This window comes from Varanus komodoensis, unplaced genomic scaffold (assembly GCF_004798865.1).
Source record: "Varanus komodoensis strain SLA01 unplaced genomic scaffold, ASM479886v1 scaffold3, whole genome shotgun sequence".
Lineage (NCBI taxonomy): Eukaryota > Metazoa > Chordata > Lepidosauria > Squamata > Varanidae > Varanus > Varanus komodoensis.
Window position 1 is genome coordinate 213,777 of NW_025335761.1, and position 23,920 is coordinate 237,696.

Genomic DNA, 23,920 nt, shown 5'->3' on the forward strand with positions numbered 1-23,920 from the left:
GTCCTTTGACTTTTGCTTTGAATTATTCTTCTGAATGAAAGAGTACTTGTAAATTTGTGTTCTTAAAAAAAGAAGTGACAGATAGCTGACAGATGGGTAGAATAGCTACAGTGGCACAATTATGCTCAAGCCAAGCCTAAAGGCGGCTTAAAATAATCTCAAAGAAAGAAAGAAACAGGATAGATAAATAGAATTATATAAGGAAGGGAAATGGAAAAGGCAAAGAGTCAGTGCCAAGGACTGAAAAAACAGATGGGCAGTTAATAAAGTTTGTGTGCCTTTAATGTTTTCCTTATAAAACAGCCTTCCCAAATATAACATCTTCTCAAACTGTTGGACTGCCATCTCCCATAATTTCCAGCCAGCATGGCCAGTGACTGGGAATTACAAGAATTGCATTCCAATATATTGGAGAGTGCCAGATTGGGAAGTCTGTAAGAGAGGAATTCCAGATACACTTCTGAGCAATGCAAGGACTAGTGAAGTACCTGGTAGCCACAACGGAACAACTGATGAGTGGTATTTGGCTCGACAAATCACATACCATGCAGGTCTGGATTCATGTGACTGTGCTGTAGCTGCCTTTTTTTTCCTGCTCTTGGAACAGAGAATAGGGATATACTATGATTCACATGTAGGCTCCTCACCTGTAGCCCTTCTCTGACTGCTTCAAGAAGATAGGGAACAATGGAGTAGTTCCACAGATCAGTAAACCAGACCCTGGAACCATCAACATCTATAGGACAAGAAAGGAAGAGTCGTGGACCTGTGAGAATGAGAAGAAGAAAATTACCTGCTAAATATCATTGGTGAACTTGATAGTATTTATGCCAACATTGAGCATGGAAAAATATGAGGGCAGGGGAGAGAGGGAGCACACACATGACAGAGAAAAATACATAAAAAGACAAAGGAGAGAGAATGAAGAAATCTAGTTTTTTTAATCAAGTTCTGGGAAATATGCCATGATTTCCAAAAGACAATTCTCACCAATAGTAACATCAGAAGAACTGTGAGCCTCCAAGAACTTGTTGAGATGCTGCCAGACTTTGGGAATCCAATCTATGATCTTAACCAGTTCTGCATTTCTTGTCCTGCCACCAATTTCTGTTTCAATGAGTTTTCTTCTCAAGAAACGACCAAGAAAGCCCTTGACTGGTTCTGTATGGTTGGCACAAAGTACCCATCTGAAGTTGTGGTGTAGCTGAAGGTTGGGTGTAGAAGACGTTGCTTGGTTCATTGTTCCAATAATATAAGGACTATGGGAAACAGATTAGTCAATATTAAATTTAGAAAAATTTCTTAGGTCTTTTCCCGAAGAAAACAATCCCTCTATTTTTTTGCTACTACCATTGAGATAGGAGTGGAGTATGTTTGAGGTGAGTTACTTTGATAGCTGCCCCACTATCCCCACCTCCAATATTGACTGAGTTTCTATTGTTTCACAGAATGTTTCAAAACATTTAATCTCCTCAGCAAACAGTACAGATCCTGTGAGGGAAAATGTGGTGAGTTTGCCAAGCCAAAATGTCCACTTAGTTTGGAATATTGAGTAGGCAAAGAAATCAGTTGAATGAGAAGCTGGGTGAGAAGAAGGAAGATGGCTGAAGGAGGAGGGAGTAACAGGTATTAGAATCAGAAGCAGGGACCCAATTTGTAGTTATTCTTGAATTTATACCCTACTTTTCAACAATGATTCCCCAAAGCAGATTAAGGAAAGACAATGCAAAGGAGACAGGAGTCCAGGTGAAATGGAGAGCAAGAAGTACAATACTTGGAAGAGTGAACACAAAGAAAGGTCAAAAAGAAAAGACACAGACCCTAAGGACAGGAGTAGCTCTCTGCTGGAAGGCAGTGGCAGGCAAGAGGACTTCAAAAATTATGAGAGAAGGAGAGAACATAGCCAAAGAGGTAGTTTAGGGAGTCCGAACTGCAGACAGTAATTTGAACAAACAATGTTAAGCAACCATATCTTCAGTGGCAGGTCTTAGGTTGGTGCTGGCCTAAGCTAATAATCCTCTATGAGCTTACCCTGATGTAAGCTCCACAGCACTCACTGGGACATGCTTATAAGTAGAAGCAGAACTGCACTATGTTAGTTTACTTAGTGACAGCAATGGGATGCAAAAGTCCCGACCAACTTTTTACAATGGTTTCAGTGACACCTACAGTCAAGTAACTTAGTCTGGACAGAGTCCACTCTGCTCAACATTAAGACTGAGGGAATATTCCTGAAGCAAGCACCCTGGCAGTCACTGAACTTTGAGGCACTGCGTGTTATTACCATTTGTGGTACTTGCAGTTTAAGAGCCCATTGAAGATCTCTCCCAGGGAGCTAACATGGTGCAGGTTGTCCAGGATGATCACCAGAGGCATTTCCACAGCATTATTTTCACTATTGCATTGGTCAGCAAGGTTGGAAAGGTACTGGCGGAGTTCCTGAAATACAATTGCAAAAAGAAAATGATGTTAGCACTTTCTTTTGGAAAACTGAAAAGAAATCGATCCTGCTAGATTCAGTGTTAAAACAGTGTTCAAAAGTATAATGCATATAATTCCCTTTCTTTTCCTCAATAAAAATAGCTTTTTGAATGGAACTGGTAAATCAGAATAGCTTGGGCAAACTCTGACTGAGAGCTTGGTGTCACAGCAGGGAGTAGGGCCAGGACCATGAAGATCAGGAGCTACATGCCACAATGAAGGGAAGAGACGAGATGAGGCAAGAGAAGCAGCAATGTTGACAGGGTTGCTTGGTAAAGCTACTGAGACACCAGTAGGTCCTCCTCACATGCCTTCCACAGGAAACTATCAGATGTGAGAACTTCATCACTCAGGTGGGCTTTGTTCGGACAGACTTAGCATCACAAATGGCTACTCCAGGACAGAGTGTAAGAATCTCTAAACAAAATTAATTCATAACAGTGCCATGGCTCACCAGATAATAACCTTCTCCTCCTGCGGACAGTCTACAGGTCTGTCTTTAGGCCACACCTGGAGGAAGCCCACCTCACTCTTTGAGCAGTGCTATCCACTTACTTGGTCAGGGTGAAGTGCAAGGCCCCATATGCCACCAAATGCAATTGTTCAAGCAGGAAACTTTCCCCAGTGTAGAAAGAAACATTATTTTGGTCATGTCAAATTCTGTGCTCACCTTACTGGACTTATGATCCACATTAAATGTTGCAATAGCACCATCAGCCAGCTCCCGGCCCTCTCTAAGTACAATATACTCTGAGAGACGATTAGCTAAGTATGTCTTTCCTGTGCCACTTGGACCAGATAAGATGATTCTCCTATGTTCCAACAAGAGTGACACGTAACGTTGCAATATAGGCTTTGGGATCAGAGACTCAAATACGAGACAGTCCAAACTATTCTCCACGATACCTGTAAGAACAGATGTCATTGCTTTTAAAAAGTTGTTTGAGAAAGTCATCTAGATGTTTTAAGGATTTTAATTGATTTCCAAAGTTATGTGCTTCACTCAAGGAAAATTAGGAGTATCCACTCCTTAATATCATGCACTATCTTTTATACCTCCCCATCACTAAGATCTTTAAAACAATGTTTAGCAAATGTTTATACTAAGACAAAAAAGATGAAAATATTCATATTACTTATATTGAATATAACATTGCTTCTTACAGAAAAGAAGGAAATCAAGGGGGGGCGGAAGAGATAATGGCATGGTTCACATGACATATAATCCAACCGTGGATGATCAGCAAAATGAGCAGTTCTGGCCGGGTGCTTTATTTTTCTCCTATAAGCCACCCCAAGAACCCACAGCTTGTTTTAGGGTTGCTCACACCCATAAAGGTTTGTCATGTTGCCTGGACCCATCAGGCCAATATTCTTGTGAGTTGTGGGAATGGCTAGAGAGCTGCCCAGGCCTTCTGCTGTTCTCCAAAGCTCTCTCATGCACCTGCCAAGCTCTCTTATCACTTCTCAGCTGGCAGCTGCCCTTAAATTTCTACAATATTCTCCTCCATGTTCCTGCTTTGCCCTAACATTTGTGGATGTTTCTCGCTCCTGCTCACAGCTTGTAACCCATTTCAAGTTATGACAACTAGCCATGGAGGGAAGCAACCAGCAATAAGTTCTTAAACTTAAGTCAGAAATCAGGCATATATACTGGACTTTACACAAAGTGACTGGTGAATATGCACATTTTCATGAATGAATGCAGAACATGCAACAACTGATACTATCAACAGGAGAGAGTCCAGACCATACGTATAATCACATTCAGTGCTGGAAAAATCTTCTGGACATGTATATTTGTTGAAAATATTCTTTTAGTGATGGGCAAAACGTATTTCCAAGTAGAAAATATGTATGCCTACTCACAAATATGCACATCATGCTGTTGATAATGGCATATGCCACTGTATCATTGTCCAGTTGTGCAAGGCTCACTAAAGTTTTATGTGTGCCACCTACACAATCTCCAGTATCTCCCAGTCATTATGCTATGTCGCACCCAGTCAAGCATGCCTTCCTCCAGGACATTCCACTCCATCTACCCCTGACTCCAGTTTCTGGATATTTTCCCAAATGATGCTTAATATTCCATGCCTACAAAGCAAATTCAGTGTCTGATGATCTATAGGAGGGAGGGTGGGGAAAAGTTATCTCTTCAGATCTTTGTGGATGTGTCTCTGTATGTGAGAGAGAATTTGTTTCTGCAAACCTCAGGATTCTCTAAGTGTGCTGATAAGCTATCTCACATTTTGGCTGCAAAACGAGCAGCACTCATTACCTTACAGAGAATTCTATCTTTTCTGGCAGAGGAACTTGTACAAGAGAAAATTTATGCGATGTCAGCAGGCAGGACTGACTGATTCAGAAAACAAAGCCAGCAATTCTTAAAAGCCAGCAGATGGCAGTTCAGCTGGGCGATCACATGGATGTGGAATGTTTAGCACTCCAGCTAAAAATAATCAGGATCAAACATTTGTATGAACAGCTGTATATCTGGAAGGTGTAAATGCTTTACTAGCTTACCACAAAATGATTGAAAGATCATTGCAGCCAATCTCTCCCTGTCCCTCTCCCTGTCCCTCTCCGTGTGTGTGTGTCTGTGTGTGTGTGTGTGTGTGTGAGAGAGAGAGAGAGAGAGAGAGAGGGGGGGGGGGCTGACACTTCAAGTCTCACGTTTAACTTGGCATGTTTTTTCTTACAAACCCTACAAATCCTTAAACAACACCAGATTGTTAACACAGCAATGAACTCAAGAAAAATGAAACCGTAGTTGACTCCAAGATTATTTATTTTGCTTTCTTCCTCCTTGTTAGTTCTCTCCATCATTTCAGGCCACCACATTCCACTCCATCCCAATCTTATGCAGTGTCTTGGGAGAACTGGTGGTATACAAGTTACCCTTTCTACCAATTGGATTACCAATGGGAAGCCCTGCTGTTCGAGTGGAAGTCTACTTGCACATAATGGATAAGTACACTTATTTGTCATGTTTGCAAACCATTATGTATAAAATAAAGTTGCATTTTAAGTACCATGTTTCTTTTGCACTAGTTAATTTCCATGATATAAATGCAAATCATTAGTGCCCTGCGTATGCCCAGGGCCTTCCCATTTTTATGCAGAAGAAAACTATTTCGCATGTATCATGTAACATTCTCTTCTAAATTATTCCTTCAGTTGAAGAGAATACAAAGTCACTGAATACACTCAGCTTTCTATCACATTCTGTAGATCAGGAGCGAAACCTCTTTTTGTTCAGTGGCTATGCTGTATACCATATTCTTGGACCAAGCATGCCTTCAAGAAATTCAGACCAATTGCATCAAGGGTCCCTCCCTGACCTCTCTGAGTGTAGGGACAGCACTTCCACACCCTTCTTCAAGCCAAGGAAAGCACAGAGCTCTGTATCTCTCTCTGCATGGAGAAAGATACCCAACTGGCTGAGCTGGCTTCTGCAAGCACTGGCCAAGTCAGGCACCTTCTACTCACAAAGCGCTTTCTTACTCGTATATGGGATTTGAGCAGTGCTGCAAGAGACTTGGCTGGGGCTTGGGATTTGGTCTTGCAAACTATCCCCTTGTTATCTCCAGACACAGAAAAGACAGGAATTTCTTTTCCCAGCACAGGGGAAACTTGGTGGTGGTGGACTGTGCCCAACTTTCTGTAGTCTGAATTAGATACCTCTCTGAACCAGATTAAGCCTACTGTCCAGAGGTTCTCTCTTCTGCTGTTAAGTATATGTTATACTGTATTTACTTAGAATGAAGGTTTGGAGATATTTGCGTTGCAGACAACCTTTGCTGAGTTACAAGGACGGTTCCAATACCCTGTTTTGTGTTTGACTGATCCCTCTTACAACAAAGAGTACTTCAAGAATAAGCAAATTACACCAGTTAGCAAGAGAACGGCATTAAAAAGAAATTTGCACATTCTCTTTAATACAGGAAATGCCTTGAACACATTAACTTCAAGCAAATGAATGTGGCTGCATCAGAAATTGCTCACTGATAGAGCCATGCAATTTAAGGAAAAGCTTTACGTAGTCAAGGAAGAAAATAGATAAGCTCATTAAAATCTGCACTACTCCTCTGAGGTCTTTCCAGTGCTGAAGACTGACAAGACCTGTAATTACAAAAAACGCTAACAAATGAATTATCTATAATTTACCTTTGATAGACACTGAGATGGTGTTGTTTTCACCAACCAGGTAGCCACAGGGCAGCAGCTCAGGTGTCTCGGCGCTATTTGTGCGAATGATTTCCCCAATGCTGTATCCCAGGACACTGTCTGAATTCAACCCTAGCTGACTCACAGGATCTACATGAATGATGTATTCCTGGGAAGGGGAAGAGGAAAAGAAGAAAATAAGGTAACTTTACCTTCATGGTCCCTGGCTTTAATCATGAAAGTCACAACTAGGTACATTTTAGATATTTGGAATGAAGTAATCCCAAAATGAGTACCTCAAGAAACAAGTTATGGAAAAAAGAAAGGGAAATCTAAAGCCTATTTTAGTTAAGCCAATATTCACACCCATTTGAGTGAACACTGTACCAAACTGGAGTAGGCGGCAATGGATTTGTGCAGAAAAAAATAACATCGCATAGCAAGCCACTGGAGACTGATTATCATGCTTAGTTCCTAGATAAGAGTGTTAATGTAAGACTTTGTATTTGTATTGTATCTTTAATCTGGAGAAGCACATGGAGGAGGAGTAACTGTGTAGTGGAATGAAAATTCTGTATTAATTACAAATGAAAGACCTCAGATGTTGGGGTTGAACAAGAGGATGCTACGATAGCCATGCTTTATTTCCACAGGTATCAGGCAGGACGCTTTTGCACAGGGTATAAGATTAGAGCAGAGTTTCGATCTGATCAAGCAAGGCTGTTCTTATGGTCCTCTGTACAGCCAATGACATAAAGTGCAAAGCAGTGGTACCCTTCTACCCCATGGTGAGATGGCAATATCACAAATATCAGGTGAAATGTATGAGTTGCTGCTTCAAACGCCCCAACCCAGTCTTCTCCAACTTGGTGCCCTGCAGACATTTTGGATGACAACTTCCAGAATTTCTGATTCAGTGCCCATGCTGGCTGGGACTGATAGATGCTGGGAATCCGAAGAATCTAGAAGACATTAGGCTGACAAGAAGCACGAGTCTCCCGTAATTTGTGTTGGCATTTATTTGACTATCTGAAGTAGCAGACACTGAATGCCTTGCCTAAGATCAAGACCTATTTTAACAGTTAATAGAAGTTAATTAGAAGAGCATCTTATATTCTGACTCCTCCAATTCTCTTTTTAACTTTAATTTTGTATTTCTAATTTTGCCACAGAATAGTGAACTCACAGCAAAACAACAATGTAACATACAAACCGTAAGCCAGTATTTATTATCTTTTTAATGAAAGGTTCTTCTTTTTCTGCTTTTCTACTACATTATCTCTAGATGGTGCTGTGGTATGGGGGAATAGTGCTATTATACAAGCCTTTCCTTTCACTTTTACAAACAATAGGAAGTTGCTGGTTCTAAAAAGAAAACTTACCAGAAATATGGTTTAAAAACAGAAGCAGAACTGGACACGTACTGTAAATAACCATTAGTGACAAGCATATGATAAAAATAACACCATCTACCTTAAACAGTCTTCTGACAACTCCATCCAGGACATCCCATTTGGTCTTTCCACTGACTCCTATGCAGCCAATAAGGAAGAGGCGAGGCCTAGAATCCTAAATACACGTACACATGTTAAAAGAAAGCTAGACTCTGCAGTGCTTCTTTTAAAATAGGAGAAGCTGCATACATATCCCATGTATAAGTCACTATGATCCACCAATGCTGGTGCCCAGACTTGCGATGAGATCTGCTCCTCTGACTTCTCTGTGACATGGGGGAACAACTCTGCACATGCAGACGTAAACAGAGCATACCCTCAGCCAGAGACAGGGAACATGTGGCCTTCTAGGTGTTGCTAGAACTTCCACCCCTCACCAGCAGCAGGAGATTCAGGCCATTATCTTCTGGAGGACCACATGTTCTCCACCCCTGATCTTAGCATAAAGGATTCTGTAGGTGTGCTGGCACCTCACCAGCACTTCTGTCATGGCCGCAGACTCAAGCCTAGTGCAAACTATTCCAAATAGTGCAAACTATTCCAAGCTTAACATTGTGAAGTAAATATGGATGACAAGCTGGGGTTTTTTTCTTTGTCTCAATCATTCTTTCTATATTCAGCTGGCAGATCAATGTGGATGCAAACATAGGACTATCAGCATTTGTATGATTGTAACAAGTATTGCTTTTATTACTGTATCCTTGCTACTTGAGAAGTACTTGACAAAACCAAAAACCAACAATAAATATAATCAACAAAACAAAGAAAGAAAAGGAAACAGGGAACAGAAATGTTATTGAAGCAGGACAGAAATCAAGTCATGTAACAAATACATTCTATTGATTTTCAAAGGCTGTTGAGAAAGGTTTTTTCCTTCTTCTCAAAAACCAGACAGGCTTGGTCTGAGAAAGCACCAGGCTAACTCCTGGATTAGAATAGGAGGTGCTTTTTCTGATTTACTGCAAATTCCTTGCCTTCAGAAAGCAAGCTGAAATTCACAGGTATGCCTCTGTTTGCAGAAGGCATTGCACAATCTCTTCCACACTCAAACTATGTTGACCTCTATCTCTTGCACAATGGTTCACAGAACAATGCCACTGCTGAAGTTTCTTCCCCTGCTACTGAATTACTAGATGAGACCCACTGTTTATAGGTCAAAACCCATAAACAAGGGTTGGGCAACAGATAGCCCATGGGCCGCATGCAACTCCCTTGCTGCACTAAAAGTGTCAGCAGAAATGTCACGCTTGCTTAAAAACAAGATGCAGAGCCAGTGCATTCCATTCTTTAATGCAAAGGGTTGTACCCCTCAGGGTTCAAGAGCCCAATTTCATATTTAACGTGTACATGTAGGGTTTCCCCCCCTCATAGTTAAGCAGAATAGTCAGAGGGCTGTTCCTCACTGGCCATAATTTGTCTCCTGGATCCTACACAATTGCAAATCACCAACACCACCACCACTTTGGACAGTCATCTAAATGGGATGGTGTAACTTAGTGTTTTGCAACAGCAGGGGGTTGGACCCAATGACCTTCCAGCCCCTTCTGACTCTACTATTCTATGATTCTATACTACTCCCCTTGAATTGTGTCCAGAAGATACACAGCAGCCAAATCCAATCTGCAAAGAATCAGCTAAAATATGTATTTCTCTTCTATACAAAATCTCTTCTATATGAAATCTTTGAGATCTAGCCCCAAGTAAAGGATTTTGGTATAAAGTCATAAAATGTCCTGCGTGACACTGCAAGTTTCCTAAAAACCTTGTTGACAGACAGGTGCCTCTTTCATTGCCCTGCACCTGATTTGTGTCTTGGATCACGTCGTACTAATTGGAGATGGGGGGATGGTGGTGGCAGTTATTTTAATTTAAAACCAGTGAGCAAGAGAAAGGCCATAGGGCATTTTTCAGCTTATACAAGACAGATCTTGAAACCGTGTTTAATTCAGTTTTCCTTTTATTTGTTCCAAGTTTCTAAGGCATTAGCAGGTCTGGACTTCACAGCACTTAGAACACCCACAGTTGCTGGCATGGTGTCTATAGCAGAACTCCAACCATAAACTCAATGAAAGAAGGTGCAAGGCAGGTCATAGTGGGAACCAGGCCAAAACTGATCTTTTGGGAATGGAAGCAGTTTTGCAAATATGGCCACTTCCCACTCAGCCTTCTAAAAATGAAAAAAAATGTTGCAAATATTACTTACTCCTCTCTGTCTCAGTTGCAGGAAGAAATGGGCATGGGCTACAGATCAGCAAGAGGAGATTCTTGCAGAAGTGTATGTTGGGAGGTAGCACCACCAGGTGCAGGCTTTGGGACATGTTGGATCCCCTCCCCTACTGCATTTATCTCACCACCATGGTCACCAGCTGATACTGTAAATCATTCTCTCTCTCATCATTGCTACTACTTGCTTCCTTGACTGGAAGAGAACAGGGAGCAGGTAGGCACAGACACAGACTGGGTCTCCTACTGATCACCAGCATTATCATGACCAGACTGACAGACAGGTGAATGAGCATGCGGAAAGGATCAAGGGGCGGGGGACAATTCTGAGGGGCTCTGGCCTGTGGTCCTCTGGATGAGTGTGGGCTCTGAGCAGGTGCCCATCACTCCCCACTCTTGCCACCAGCTCTGGTAAGGGCACTGCAGCAACTAGCCCTTCTTGTGCCCTGCACTGGAACATGCTTTAAGCAATTCCTCTTAACTTTCAGTTTAAGCATGGCATTCTTCTATCAGCCAGCATTTAGGTTTCATCACTCAGAATGATGTGGCCTAGTCCTTATGAACTGGTAAACCTGAGTCTTGGCTATACCACCTGCCTATAGGTAGAAATTTACACAACAAAAGTAATTAGTGGGGGGGGGGAATCTGCACAGAGAAACCCAGAACTTATGGAAGATTCTAGAGTAGCCTTTTCCTCAGCTTGGTAGTTTTCTATGTGTCAGGATGTTTTTTAAACTGAGAACATTTTGTCAGGTGAGCCCTTACCTTGAGTCTAACAAAGTACTCAAGTTTAGACAAAAGTTTATCAATCTTCAGTGGACTTTAAGACTTGGCTGGCTGAGGCAGATGTGAAATATCAACTGTTTTCTCATAGTAAGCAAGGTATAGAAAGAAAGTCTATTCCCAGAAATGTATCTTGGCAATTACTACCACTTCAGTTTTTCAGATAATCCAAGCTGTTCCAAATAAAACTACAGTGCAGGGACCAAAGTTGCTTAAACTTACTTCTTTCCATTTCAAGTCATCCTGAAAGCTGATGACTATTTTAACATGCCTGCCACCTTCTTTCCTAGAAGAGCCATCACTGGGGTCATCCAGCAGCATGTCTGTGAACAGGAAAAACACCTTCTCTATTAATTACATACAGACAACTAAGAAGGAAATACTCTTGACTTACCCAGCTTTGTGAATATAAGCAGGGCTGTGTGGACAATGGGCTTATATATTCTGCAGCAAGAGAAGTTAAGTCTACAAAGTATTAACTAGTCAAATAAACCAAATGTAAACACATTTGCTTGTTTTGCATAATTTATTATTTATCTATTAAGCTCTGGGAAGTAAAATAAGTTAAGCAGAGCAGGGAAACCCTGACTCAAATTCTGAAAATCCTTATTATCCCTACTTTGATTTTGGAGGCTTCAGTAGGCTTACATTTCAGCTTCTCTTTGCCACCACATGGAACAGAAACATGGTTTTCCCCTCCAAAAAGAGGAAAAAGGAAAAAATTCTGAGATTTTTCAGAAGGTTTAATTTTGTGAATACTGCCAATTCCTGTGCCTACAAATTTGTGAAGTACATGCTCCAATTCTTCAAACATACATAAATGTAAAGTCATCCTACCAACCAGGAAAAGACATAAAAATAAGGGGAAATAACAGTGTTGTCTCTTGAAAAAAGCCTGAGTGTGGCAAAGGGGCAATTACATGATTGAGCACATTTCTGCATAGCTGAAGTCATAGCCAGAACGCTGCACTTCAAAGTGTAAAAGATATAATGATTATATTGTAATGGAAGGGTTTATCCCAACACTTCCACTTTCACACCTTATGCATTAGCCATCTGCACCCCTTTTTATTTATTTATGACTACAGGATCAAACCTGCCCACTGCATGTACTCACCGAGACTGGCTGACTCTGTGAGGTTCAGGCTGTGCTGCGAGAGACCCATAGACTGCCGTGGAGAGGACGAAATGGAAACCTGAGACTGGGCTCTACTACAGCTGCCTTGATTTTCAGACTTCAGACGGTCATTTTCGGCTTTCAGTTTCTCAATCTCACTCTAAATTAGAAAAAGCAAATGGTTGAGGAAGGAAAGTGAAGGCACATGCCCTTTGGTGTTTTCTACAAAAGTGTGTAGATGTATCAATGACCTGACACAGGGGTCCTCAAACTTTTTCACCAGGGGGCCAGTTGAAAGGTGCTGGTGCTGGGCACAGGCCGGGAAGGTGGTACCAGTGGGGCACATGGGCCAGCGCAGGAGCAGGGACGGGGCGCACAGGCGCGGCGGGCCCAGGCTGCGATGCAGCAGCTTGCTTGCTTGGAGACAGTTTTCTCCGAGCGAGTCCAAAACGATCTCTGTGTGAGCAAGCCACTGCCTCCCCATGCGGGAGGTGAGGTGGGTGGCCGCGTTGAAAACCTCTGAGGCAGGCCGGATCCGGCCCCCGAGCCATAGTTTGAGGACCCATGAGGTCCTGACTGATCATGAGGGCAAAAAATGGTGACTTAACCCTGCGAGCAACTTTGGATTTGTGAGCAACTGTAAACAATCTCCAACTGGACTGTGAGAGCATGATGAGAATACCTGGACTACTGGCTTATTTAGACACTGAACAACCCAGCAATTAACACATGGCTGACTACTAGGTTAACCACTGGGCCTCTGAACAACCCACCAGTCCAAGTCTGTGTGCTAAACCACAACCACCAATTAAGCCAATTGGACACTGTTTACAGAAAATGTAAATTATTATTATTATTATTATTATTATTATTATTATTATTATTATTATAACATTTCTATGCCGCCCCTTGCCGAAACCTCGGGGCGGCTTACAACACAATAAAATACATTGAAATGCAATAGAACATAATAAATTACCATTAAATACAAAAATACAAAAAATACATATAAAATTAAAATTATCATTATAAAATAAGTAAATAAAAATATAGGAGGAGAAAGAGAAGGAAGAAGAAGTTGCCCTGGCCAGATCATATGTTTTAACAATTGAAATGATGTTTAAATAAAAAGGTCTTTACCTGGCGCTGAAAAGCCAGTAACGACGGTGCCAGGCGGACCTCTTTGGGGAGTGAATTCCATAGGTTGGGCGCCACCACAGAGAAAGCCCTTCTCCGAGTAGTTACTCTCCTAATTTCTTTCATGAAGGGTTCCCGGAGAAGGGACTCTCCCGCAGATCTCAAAGGGCGGTCGGGCATATATGGACGTAAGTGCTCGTTCAGGTAGCCAGGACCCAAGCCGTTTAGGGCTTTATAGGTCATAATCAGCACCTTGAATTGGGCCCGGGCTTCAATGGGAAGCCAGTGAAGTTGATGGAGGACTGGAGTCATGTGAGCATAACGCCTCGTCCCCGTCAGCAACCTGGCAGCTCTATTTTGCACCAATTGAAATTGCGTTTGTATCCCAGCTTTTTTCCTCTTACAAGGAACCCAAGGCAGCTTACATAGTCCTCCTACACTATATTTTATCCACACAACAAGAACCCTGTGATGTAGGTTAGACTGAGAGTCAGTGACTGGCCCAAAGTCATCCAGGTGATCTGGCTGAGTAGGGACTAGAATCCAGATCTTCTTTCCAAACATCTATCTACCACACCACACCACACCACACCACACCACACCGGTAATTTTAATGACTATGATTTAAAATTACTGTGATTGCCTTGGTATTTCCTTTGGAATGAAAAATATAGCCGCCTGTATAATTCTTCAGAGAAGGTTTAATGTTAGGTTTTGTGGATGGATCTATGTGTATGTGTGGGGAGGGGAGGCATATTACTAAAATCCTCTCCCACCTGCATCCTGTTCATAGCTTCCCGAAGCTGGTCAAGCTGGTGGGCAGAGCTCAGGGCCTCCAAACGGATATCTGTCAGCTTCATCTCTTTGTCTCTCAGCTCATTTCTCAACTGCATAACTGTGTCAGCTTCGCTATCAAGGCATTCTGAGATCCTGCAAGAAAACATTTTAAAAATAAACACTTAGCCATGAAGATAGTGGGAAGCATCAATTCTGAAGGCAAGCACAAATTAAAGCTTTAATATCCTGGCTTCAACAGAAAAAAACTGCACCACAGCAGTTAACTGAATCAGAAAACAAGAACACCATTTTGATTGTGACTTATATTTAGATTTAACAGACAAGTTGGCTGATAGATGCACAACATTCTGTGGGGAAACGATTAAGCTTGAAAATCCCCAGTACAATGGGGAAGTGTAGTGGCAAAGCCCACCTGGAGACCAATGATCTTAAAGGAGAGGTTTAACGCTGAACAGGGTAGTGCAGAGCCAGGCCTCCCTGGATGATTCTGGAAGGTTTAGCAATCTGATACACATTCAGGCAAGAAAAATTCCTGTGTGCTGTACACTATGCAGGTTTTTAGAAAAAGCAGCAGCACACACAGCGTCATTCTTTTGTTACCAGCTTCCAACCACCACCACCACCACCACCTTCTTCTCTCTTGTCTTACTCAATTGGGTTTAATTACTTTCCAACATATAAAAAAGCAGTACAATTTTCTGGCAATTTTTTATATTGTGGCATGTTGTGAATACATACTTTTTCAGTTCTTTCAACAGTGTTCAAAAACAGTCTCATGATAAAGCAGTCAAGAAACAACAAAGTGAGACAAGACCTCTGAAGAAAAAAGCTTGTTTAATGTCTATGTTAGTGACTAGATTCTCAGAGGTCAAGTTCAGGCTCATAAAAAGCCTGCCTCAAATGAGAGATGAGGATATTTAGGAAGGAAGGAAGAAAAGATCTTTTGCTTGGATTTAAAGACAAGCTGGAGAAGAACTTCAAGCTCCCATTTGCCAATGTATTCCAGCACTCCCTTTTCCCAAATATCATCTCTGCTAGCCTGCACTCCCTCAAAATGTCCCTTTCCTGCCCTAAAGCTGTGACAGTGGTGGGAGCAGCAGCAGAAAAGCAACAAGAGGAGAACGATATTTGCACTTCTTTCCTCTGTGTCCGTCATCCTGATGTAGTCGCTGAAGTATTTCATAGGAGATTCACCTATGGCAGTCATTGGAAGAAATGCATTTCTTACAGTGCTGTATCATCTACATCTCATCAGTATCCAGTGTGTCTGGGTGATGGACAGAGACAGAACCTCCTTCACCTCCTTCCCTATGCATCTTTGCTGCTGTTCCTGCTTGCTACCACAGGCTCAAGGTGGGAAAAGAGAAGGGCAGTGTGGAGGATGGTTTGCTGAGACAAAGGGATTTGGTAGGCTGGTGGAAACTAGTGGAGACTTGTTATTTTTTCTAAACAGAGAGACTGGCTCAAAAGCATTACTGAGTTGCTCTGGGATGGTTTGCGGAGGGAAGACTGAGTAATTTTGGGCTATCTGAGGCAACTCAGTGTGAGGACTGGCCCACTCTTCCTATAATAATAGCCTTTAAAGTTTGCGAAATCAGATTCCAATTTGGAAATTTGGCTAGAATTCACATTTGTGTTGCCAAGACTAGAGGATCCAGAGATAAGCTAGGCAGTTGCCAAGACTCTATGGGAAAGTCTAGTGGGCCACCTGGTAAGGGTAAATGCAGAGCCAGTATCATGAATATGACCATACAGAGTCAAGCTAAGATGCTCCAGGTGACTGAGCCATAAGCAGCATGATTCACCTTGAAGGCAGAGTAAACTCTTTTTGGTTTGGAAGGGAGGAGAGGGATTCAGTTTGGAATAAGCTTCATTTCATCAAGTCATATTTTCCTAATGGCCAGTATTCTAAGTTAGCGTGTTCCTTTTTGTTAGTGACTTCTGCAGTACTCTTATATTACAAACCCAACCCTGGCTGGTCAGCTTTAGCGTAAGAAAGACTTTTAGTTAGACACTCTTTGTCCTGATCTGCTTAGAAAGAGAGGGGAAGTCCTGCCAAAGCACTTAGAAACATAGGAACATGCAGTAAATCAAGCCAGACTATTGGTTTAGGGTTTCCAGAAAGGAAGCAATACCCTTGTATGGAAATTCTGGAATTCACACTAGAGCATTTTCAGGGCTTTGGATTGAGGTTAGAAGATTTCTTCAAAAAGAAAAAAAATACTCCAGTGTAAGAAGAATAAAGTACCAAAATATAATTCCTCCACCTTCCCAGTAAGGAGATCATATTTACTTCTACTGATTCTAACAGACTGGAAGTTAATCAAAATCAGTGGAGTGAAACCAACCTCAAGCAATACAGACTTCAAAAGAAAATTGTGTTTTGAGTATTTCATACAACGGGCCTGCAGAAAATATAGTCCTCCTTAGGTGACTTTCATGCTGGAAATACTATGTGGGCTGAATCTGCGAACTGCCCCATTGCCTTTATGTATTTGTTGTGTCTTTCTGTTATCTAATAGAGGTCACCACCTGAAAAGCAAATAAATCAAGGCGGAAGCCCCAGGCACACTGATCCTCTGCATGTCCCTTTTGTAATCTTCTACTATCTTCTCAGGTCTTTGTTCAGACTTGCCATAGCATAGTTTGACTGATGCTAGGCGCCAGTCTAAAAGACATGATAGATTTCATGGCTTTAAGCTTTGCCTAACATTCCATACCAAAGGAACAGAACAGTTTCAAAGTGTAAGATTAAATGGCTGCAGGTGAGCTTTGGAAAAGAAGTAAGCTTTTAAAAATGAAAAGAGATGATCATTTGATATCTAAAATTTTAGTACCTTTTTTCTTATGAATGCAAATTTCAATAATTCAGAGATTTTCTTATGTTCAGATAGACTCTTTTTTCTCATTTCTATTTATGCTACATGGATCAATTCACTTCACTAAGTAGTAAAGGAGAACTTTGCTTTGACTAGAGAAGCCAGAAATGGTTACTATATCCACAGATCTGAAGCACTGTTTACATTCACTACTTTTTCTTGAATCCTTTCAAGTACTCGTGTCAGCTTCTCCAGACCCAAACAGTATTCCTCAAAGCTAGGATCTAAAGTGGCTGTTTGATGACTATCCTCTCATCATTTCTCTTGCAGCTAAGCTATAATTTTCAGGCATATGCTGAACGAATTCATATGTTTCTCAAATGAACTGGCTGAAGAATGCAAAGGAAGGGTGAGCTCAGATTCTTACTTTACATTTAACACTTATGTTCCAATATCTGGGGGAAAAAAAAATCCCAAATCAAAACTGAGGTGTTTGCCTATCCAATGAGCACCCTCTAAAATGCATGAATTTTCTAGATTTAAATATAGAAATAAAGAGAACAAAAGGCATATGAATTTACTTAGGCAAAATGAATTCACTAAGGTGGACAAAACTAAGAGAATAGTAGCAGTGGAGGTTCAAGAACAGAATTAGCAAAAAAAAAAAAAAAAGGGAGGGGGACATCGGTTTATACCTTCTAACAGAGATCAAGATAAAAAGATTCAGAATAAAATGTTGAATATCCTTCCTGAGGGATATGACAATTTCCTCTGAGGCAGCAGAAAAGTAGAGTGTGGAGACAAGGGTTTTAAAATTCACACATATGTGAAAAAAGGACAAAAGTGTAAATTGCAGAGAAGGTGCTTCATACAGAGAAGATCATACAGTAAAAAGGAAAGAACATCCAGTAAAGAAAATCTATTTGAACCTCAGTTTCTTGCCTCTTCAAAGGATAGTATCCTATTGCACCTACGCAGTAACAAAATCCAGTGCAAGCATTGTTCACATGTTCTTCCACATGAACAGAAAAAAGTTTCTGGAACATGTCAATTCAGCACACTTTACAGATGCATTAATGAACATTTCTAATCATTTATGGGGTTATTTTTAGAAGCGCTACTGCCCCATTATGCAAGTGGTGAGTCCCATGTGTGCAAAAGAATCAGCAGAGGAAGAAGGGCCTCACTGGTTATTACCCATAGAATCCAAAGCAAAATGAGACTTAATTTTTATATAATGCTACTAGGTTAACTGCTGGAGAAGACTCCTGTGAGTCCCTTGGACCGCAAGATCAAACCAGTCAGTCTTAGAGGAGATCAACTCTGACTGCTCTTTAGAAGGCCAGATACTGAAGACGAAACTCAAATACTTTGGCACCTAATGAGAAAGAAGGACTCCCTGGAGAAGAGCCAAATGCTGGGAACAATTGACGGCAAAAGAAGAAGGGGACGGCAGAGGATGAGGTGGCTGGATGGAGTCACTCAAGCAGTTGGTGTGAGCTTAGGTGGACTCCGGGGGATGGTGGAGGACAGGAAGGCCTGGAGGAATGTTGTCCATGGGGTCGCGAAGGGTTGGACGTGACTTTGCAATCAGCAACAACTAGATTAACAGGTTTGTGTGTGTGTGTGTGTGTGTGTGTGTGTGTTAGCATGGAAATACAACTCACAGAGAATTGGAATGTGAAGTTCTCAGCAACGGTGTAGACATGACTGAGCCATTGTGATGCAGTTTTGGTGATGAAGGCAAAGAACAATCTGTCATCTCCTCGATATCTGAATGAGAAGATGCTGACTTGGGGGACTTCTTTTTACCAAAAGCTTGTTTGAAGGAACTGCGTAACTGAAAGAAGAAGACCAAAACAAGAGAAATAATTAATATAACAAATCATGGTTTGGAAGAAGAAGAAGTAGAAGACAATGAAGACAAAGAGGAGGAAGAAAGAATACTTAGCATGCAACACAGTTTTTAAAATGGTTTCATAAGGTCATTTTCTGGTGGTAATTAATAACTAAAGTGCAGAGTTTCTTCCTTTTCATCTTCTTCTTCTTGAAGTCTTTGCATCCTATTTAGAAAGGACAAGAGTCTAAAATGCTGTTATGCTGGCATTTGACAAGATCTGCTCTGAAGTGCATCTTTCCACTAGTAAGACATTGCAAATTCTTTTCAGCTCGAGAGTAATTTAGTTACAGGGTTACAATACGTTGCAGTTATGCAGTGACATGGCTCAGACAAGGTTACTGAAGTGGGCAGAGTTAATCATATAAATGGATGAGTTAGCCTTGCATTTTAGAATTTAAAATACATCTTCCTTACCTCATTGACCTGCCAGAGGAAGTGCAAGCAAAAAGGGAAGGGGGAAGGAAAAAAAGACAAGTTTTAACAGGTAAAGCCAGTGACAGGGAAAGCGCCCCCCCCAAAAAACCCAGCACACGTAACAAATTATTTTAATGGAAGGGATTTGTTTAAAAGAACATCATCTTTAGACATTTTACAGAACTGGAATGATAGATTTCAGTCTAAACTTTATATTGAATTGTATGCAACAAAATTCCTTTGTATCAGCCCAGCAGAAAATGTCACACAGCTTCTCAAGATACTGCTCACAAATGTCTTCATGCATCTGCACCACATGTCCAGGCAACTGCATGTTCTGAGAACTTGCATATGCAACCAGGGGACCTGACAGCAACTATATGACCTATGTGTGAAGTCTGAATATGCAGATGTTAAAGGGCCTCCAGAAAGCCTGGTCCCCTTCTATGTCTTTACCAAATGAATGGAGGATGCAAGGTCTTTAGGGTATGATTATTAGTTGCCTACTATTACAGGCACCAAAATCAGGCTCACGTATAACTCTCTGATTCTGCTCATCACTATGATATTCCTATTCCAGGAGGTCCGGAATGTATTGGTACTTGGGGTGTCCCCAAAACTGGGACAATGAAATAACTAGAGAAATAAGTTTCATTATTCAGTCTCAGGGGAGATCCCACATTCAAACAACTCTATCAAGCGCTAGGGAAGGTGAAAGTTTTTCACATCCATGCTGGAAACTCACCTGCAGACTAATTGTTTTGGGGACACCAATTTTATGGTGGGTACAGGGGGAGCCTTAGTCTGAATAGAACCTGCATCTCCTCTTACTCTCTAGCCCTTTCTTGGAGTTCTCAAATCCATCTGAGTCAGGGTGAGATACATTTATTTGGGGTATAACACACAGAAGCCTAAGACTCAAAGGGACTATAGGAACTATAGGCTTCACTTCAAACTACAAAAGAGCAACGTCACTAAGGAAGGAATAGCTTCACAAAAAATGGGGCTTGATGATGGGTACCTTTCCTCCAGCACATGGGACCTTGCATACAATAAATGTTGAGCAAAGAAGAAATGGGAAGTGAAAAACAATTATTTCCAGGTAGCATTTCTATCACAAATTAACCTTCAAGATTTCTGTGTTGGTATCTCCATTTTTACAATGATAAACAAAAAAGGCCTCAAGGAATAATAAACGTAATTAATACTTGCTCAACAGCTGTACCAGGTATTTCAAGGCATTGAGGCAGTTGTACACCAGCAGTCTATATTACTCATTTATCTCAACCATGATTACCCACCATAGTCTGAAATTCATTTCTATTTAAATTCACCTACATTTCAACTACTGTAGCATGAAATACTTTTCTGCGTGAATTCTTAACATATATTGTGCTTAGATTTAAATGTTCAAACTGAAGAAGCAAGCAGCACAAGCAGTTCAAGGCAAACAATACTGGCTGTGACTGAACTTCTTCTCTGTGCTCCCACTAAAATGCAGCTGCAGGGCAACACAAATATATTTGAAGCAGTAGGGTCTGTGTGTGTATTTAATCCTTCACCACAGGTTATCTGTAGATCAAAATTGTTCTATCCAGTTTGTCCATTGGCTACCCCACAGTTTAAAAATTGCACCAGTGTTAATCTCTCCTACTGCTCCAGCGAAAATAGTTCAGAGAAATTTGCAACCAATGTTGATGCACTTCAGTGGGAAAAATAAAATGGAGATTCAATTAGAGATCTCCCATGGAACATATACCTTGGGTTTATCTGCTTCTACTCTTTAGTTTTCAAAATGTGTTCAAGAAAATATTCATTCATTGGACATCTATAATACCCATCTTAGCTCAGTAGGCAATTGCCTGTTTGACTCATGCCCTGCATCATCTAATTCATTTGTTATACTCTGCTGAAATATACATACCCAGTTCTTTCTCTTCTTTTTCTTAGAGTCACATTCTATGTTGCTTCCCACACTGGAATGACTAGTCGCACTGTTGATGCTAGAGACACTGTCTGAAGAATGCTGTCTTCGGATCCGCAAATCGCTGGTCTGGGCACTTCCACTACCTAGACAGCAATTTAGACCTTATGACATACATTCAGAGAGAGCACCAGTCCTTCCATCTGCACTTCTACATGTACGTTCTCCTCTACCTCCCCTTGCTACCATCAGCAAACACTATCACCTCCTTTGTAGCCAGTGCGGGCAGCTGGCATTGCCCTATGCCATAGTTTTTCTACTGCCATTGCCTGCACCACACACAACCTCAGTTGCTCCTTCACTGCTGACATACTATCCTAGCAGCTCACACGGGATCACTGTAGCGATGACAGAAGGAAGTGCACCTTGACAGGTGGGACAGCCAAGCAGTAGTGGCAAGGGAGGACGAACAAAGTAGAGCCACTGCGACTACTGCGTAAAATTACCACAGTGGTGGAAGAGGAACTGGTGGTGAGATGTGGGTGGCACATGGCTTCAGCTGTTAAGAAGGAGAAAGCAGGCAGGTAAGAAAGGCGAGTGAGGGATCAATGAAAGGTTATTTGGAAGACGGAGCAGGAACTGCCACTAATTGTCCTTTTCCCCCAGAGTTGTTACAGCCATTGACTAGGGTAAGAACCACTCTGTATTAAATGCATGTGCTATATGTGGAACATCCTGCACTGTAATATCATGCAGATGGTCTAAGCGGCAAGTCTATAAACACTCTTAGTAAAGTGGGCCTACAGTTCCATGAAAGAAATCAAAAGACAATTTGATAATTATATAGTTTATCTCTGGCAACAAAGTTTGCATCAGCTATTACCAAGGGGATGAATGCCCTCTGAGCACTACACTGTTATTGAAAGCGAAGGCTGCATCTTTCCCTTTACCTTTGCAGGTGAGCTCAGGTGTGTTAATAACTCCATTAATGGCAGCCTGAGCAGCAGCATTTTGTTTCTTCAGTAGCTCAATAGTTTTTCTTAACTCATTCAGTTCTGAATCCTGCAGAAGAAAAAACAATTTATTTATTTATTTATAAGTTTCTATATGCTGTCCCCTTGCTATGTAGCCTCGGGATGGCTCACAGAAATAAATACAATATAAAAGATACAATGTAAATACAATATAAGATTGGTCAGATTCACAAGGGAGGAGGCTCTCAGTGGCTGCTAGCCTTGTTTGCTATGTGCTTTGCTATGTCCTTTACCAGAGATTGTCTGCATATACCAGTTGCTGAGGAGCTTGGACAGGAGGAGGTCTTTCACCCATCCTGTTTGAGGGATTTTGTGGGCAGTTGGTGTGGCAACATGTTTACACAATGCTCTACTAGATGGACCTTGGGTCTGATCCAACAAGGGTTTTCTTATGTTCACATGTGCTTTGTATTCATAGTGCTCAAGCTTAATAGTGCAGAGATTTTCCAAATCTGTTGTCACTGAATCCATGAATTCCACACATAAAATAGATGATAATGTAGTGAAATCTGAGTTTTAGGTGATACTTGTGAGTTAAAATGCATGGTTTGGGAACTTAATTCTAGTTACAACATACAAATGTTGGACTTCGTGTGATAAAATATATATTTCCAGGTTGCAGAGTTCATTCTAACAACAGTGTTACGGCTGTGTGATAAGAGAATGTAGGATTTTGTAGCACACAGTTCCAGAAACGTAAGCATAGTAGCTCAAGGACATTCACTTACAGTTTCGTGACCAAGATCTGGGCTTGTTCTCTCACAATGAAGTTTTGGTTCTATTTCTTTTATGAATTTCTTAATACACTCAAATTACTAATTCTAAGAACTGTTACTGAAATTGGGTCTTCAGTTTGAATCATTTGTGTCAATTTTACAGAAATTTTAAATTACGGATATCAAAATGTTATTTCTACATTCTCCAAAGTGTGTTCAAGCAGCTTGTACAGCACTGAAGGTTGAAAGTACAATCTATTAGCAGGTCAAATATTCAACTGGTAATCTACGATGAGTCTAAATGGAGACTAGAGCAGAGGCCTACTATCTGGAGCTAGATAGGCTTCTTTTGTCCGAGATTCCAGTGTTTGCTCATGTTTTTGTCTAACTAATCAACAGTGGCAACAGATACAAAAGGGAGCAGTAAGGATACAATGTAAGTGTACATGTGAACAGGCTTGGTAGGTTGGTTTGGGGCTTACTCCTATAGTCTAACTCAGGGAAAGGTCCCTAAGCCTCCCAGAGAACTTTTGGCCATTGGACAGTATAGAAATGAATCAAACAAGCAAGCTACAACAATGTGTGGCTCTCCAGATGCTGCTGGGCTGCAGTTCCTTACCAGTAGTTAGGTCAGCTACATCTGATGGGAATTTCAGTCTAACAACATCTGGAAAGTCACCTATTTCTCATCCCTGGTCTAAATGATCAGCACATTCCACATCATGAAGGAACATTCCTCAAGTCAGGCTGGCTGGAGTCTAGTGTGCCATTTGTGTGTTTCTGCGTCCTGATTTCCCCACATCTTAAGGCATGACTCATATCTCTGACCAAATGAGCTAATTTCACAAGCTCTAACAAGCACACAATAGCGTGCTGGCTGCTAATCTGTAGCACACTGATTTGGATTGTGTGGACTAATCTATGATAAGTATTTGGACTTAGAGCACATC

At 41.3% G+C, this 23,920-nt stretch overlaps 1 protein-coding gene across 8 annotated transcripts in view; it reads right to left on the reverse strand.

The window, feature by feature from the left end:
- NAV2 (neuron navigator 2) overlaps nucleotides 1-23,920 on the reverse strand; it is a 332,059-nt gene that overhangs the window by 17,018 nt on the left and 291,121 nt on the right. For 5 of the 8 annotated variants that reach the window (XM_044436702.1, XM_044436706.1, XM_044436704.1 and 2 more), the window contains 13 exons: nucleotides 22,171-22,282; nucleotides 21,221-21,366; nucleotides 19,297-19,305; nucleotides 18,650-18,822; nucleotides 14,142-14,295; nucleotides 12,229-12,388; nucleotides 11,334-11,434; nucleotides 8,125-8,220; nucleotides 6,652-6,820; nucleotides 3,152-3,387; nucleotides 2,285-2,439; nucleotides 991-1,259; nucleotides 648-766 (listed from right to left, as the gene is read on the reverse strand). In XM_044436702.1, the coding sequence (XP_044292637.1) occupies nucleotides 648-766; nucleotides 991-1,259; nucleotides 2,285-2,439; nucleotides 3,152-3,387; nucleotides 6,652-6,820; nucleotides 8,125-8,220; nucleotides 11,334-11,434; nucleotides 12,229-12,388; nucleotides 14,142-14,295; nucleotides 18,650-18,822; nucleotides 19,297-19,305; nucleotides 21,221-21,366; nucleotides 22,171-22,282 (1,899 nt within the window). The remainder of the gene's footprint in view (nucleotides 1-647; nucleotides 767-990; nucleotides 1,260-2,284; nucleotides 2,440-3,151; nucleotides 3,388-6,651; nucleotides 6,821-8,124; nucleotides 8,221-11,333; nucleotides 11,435-12,228; nucleotides 12,389-14,141; nucleotides 14,296-18,649; nucleotides 18,823-19,296; nucleotides 19,306-21,220; nucleotides 21,367-22,170; nucleotides 22,283-23,920) is intronic. The other 3 variants (XM_044436703.1, XM_044436705.1, XM_044436707.1) reach the window with 1 other exon arrangement.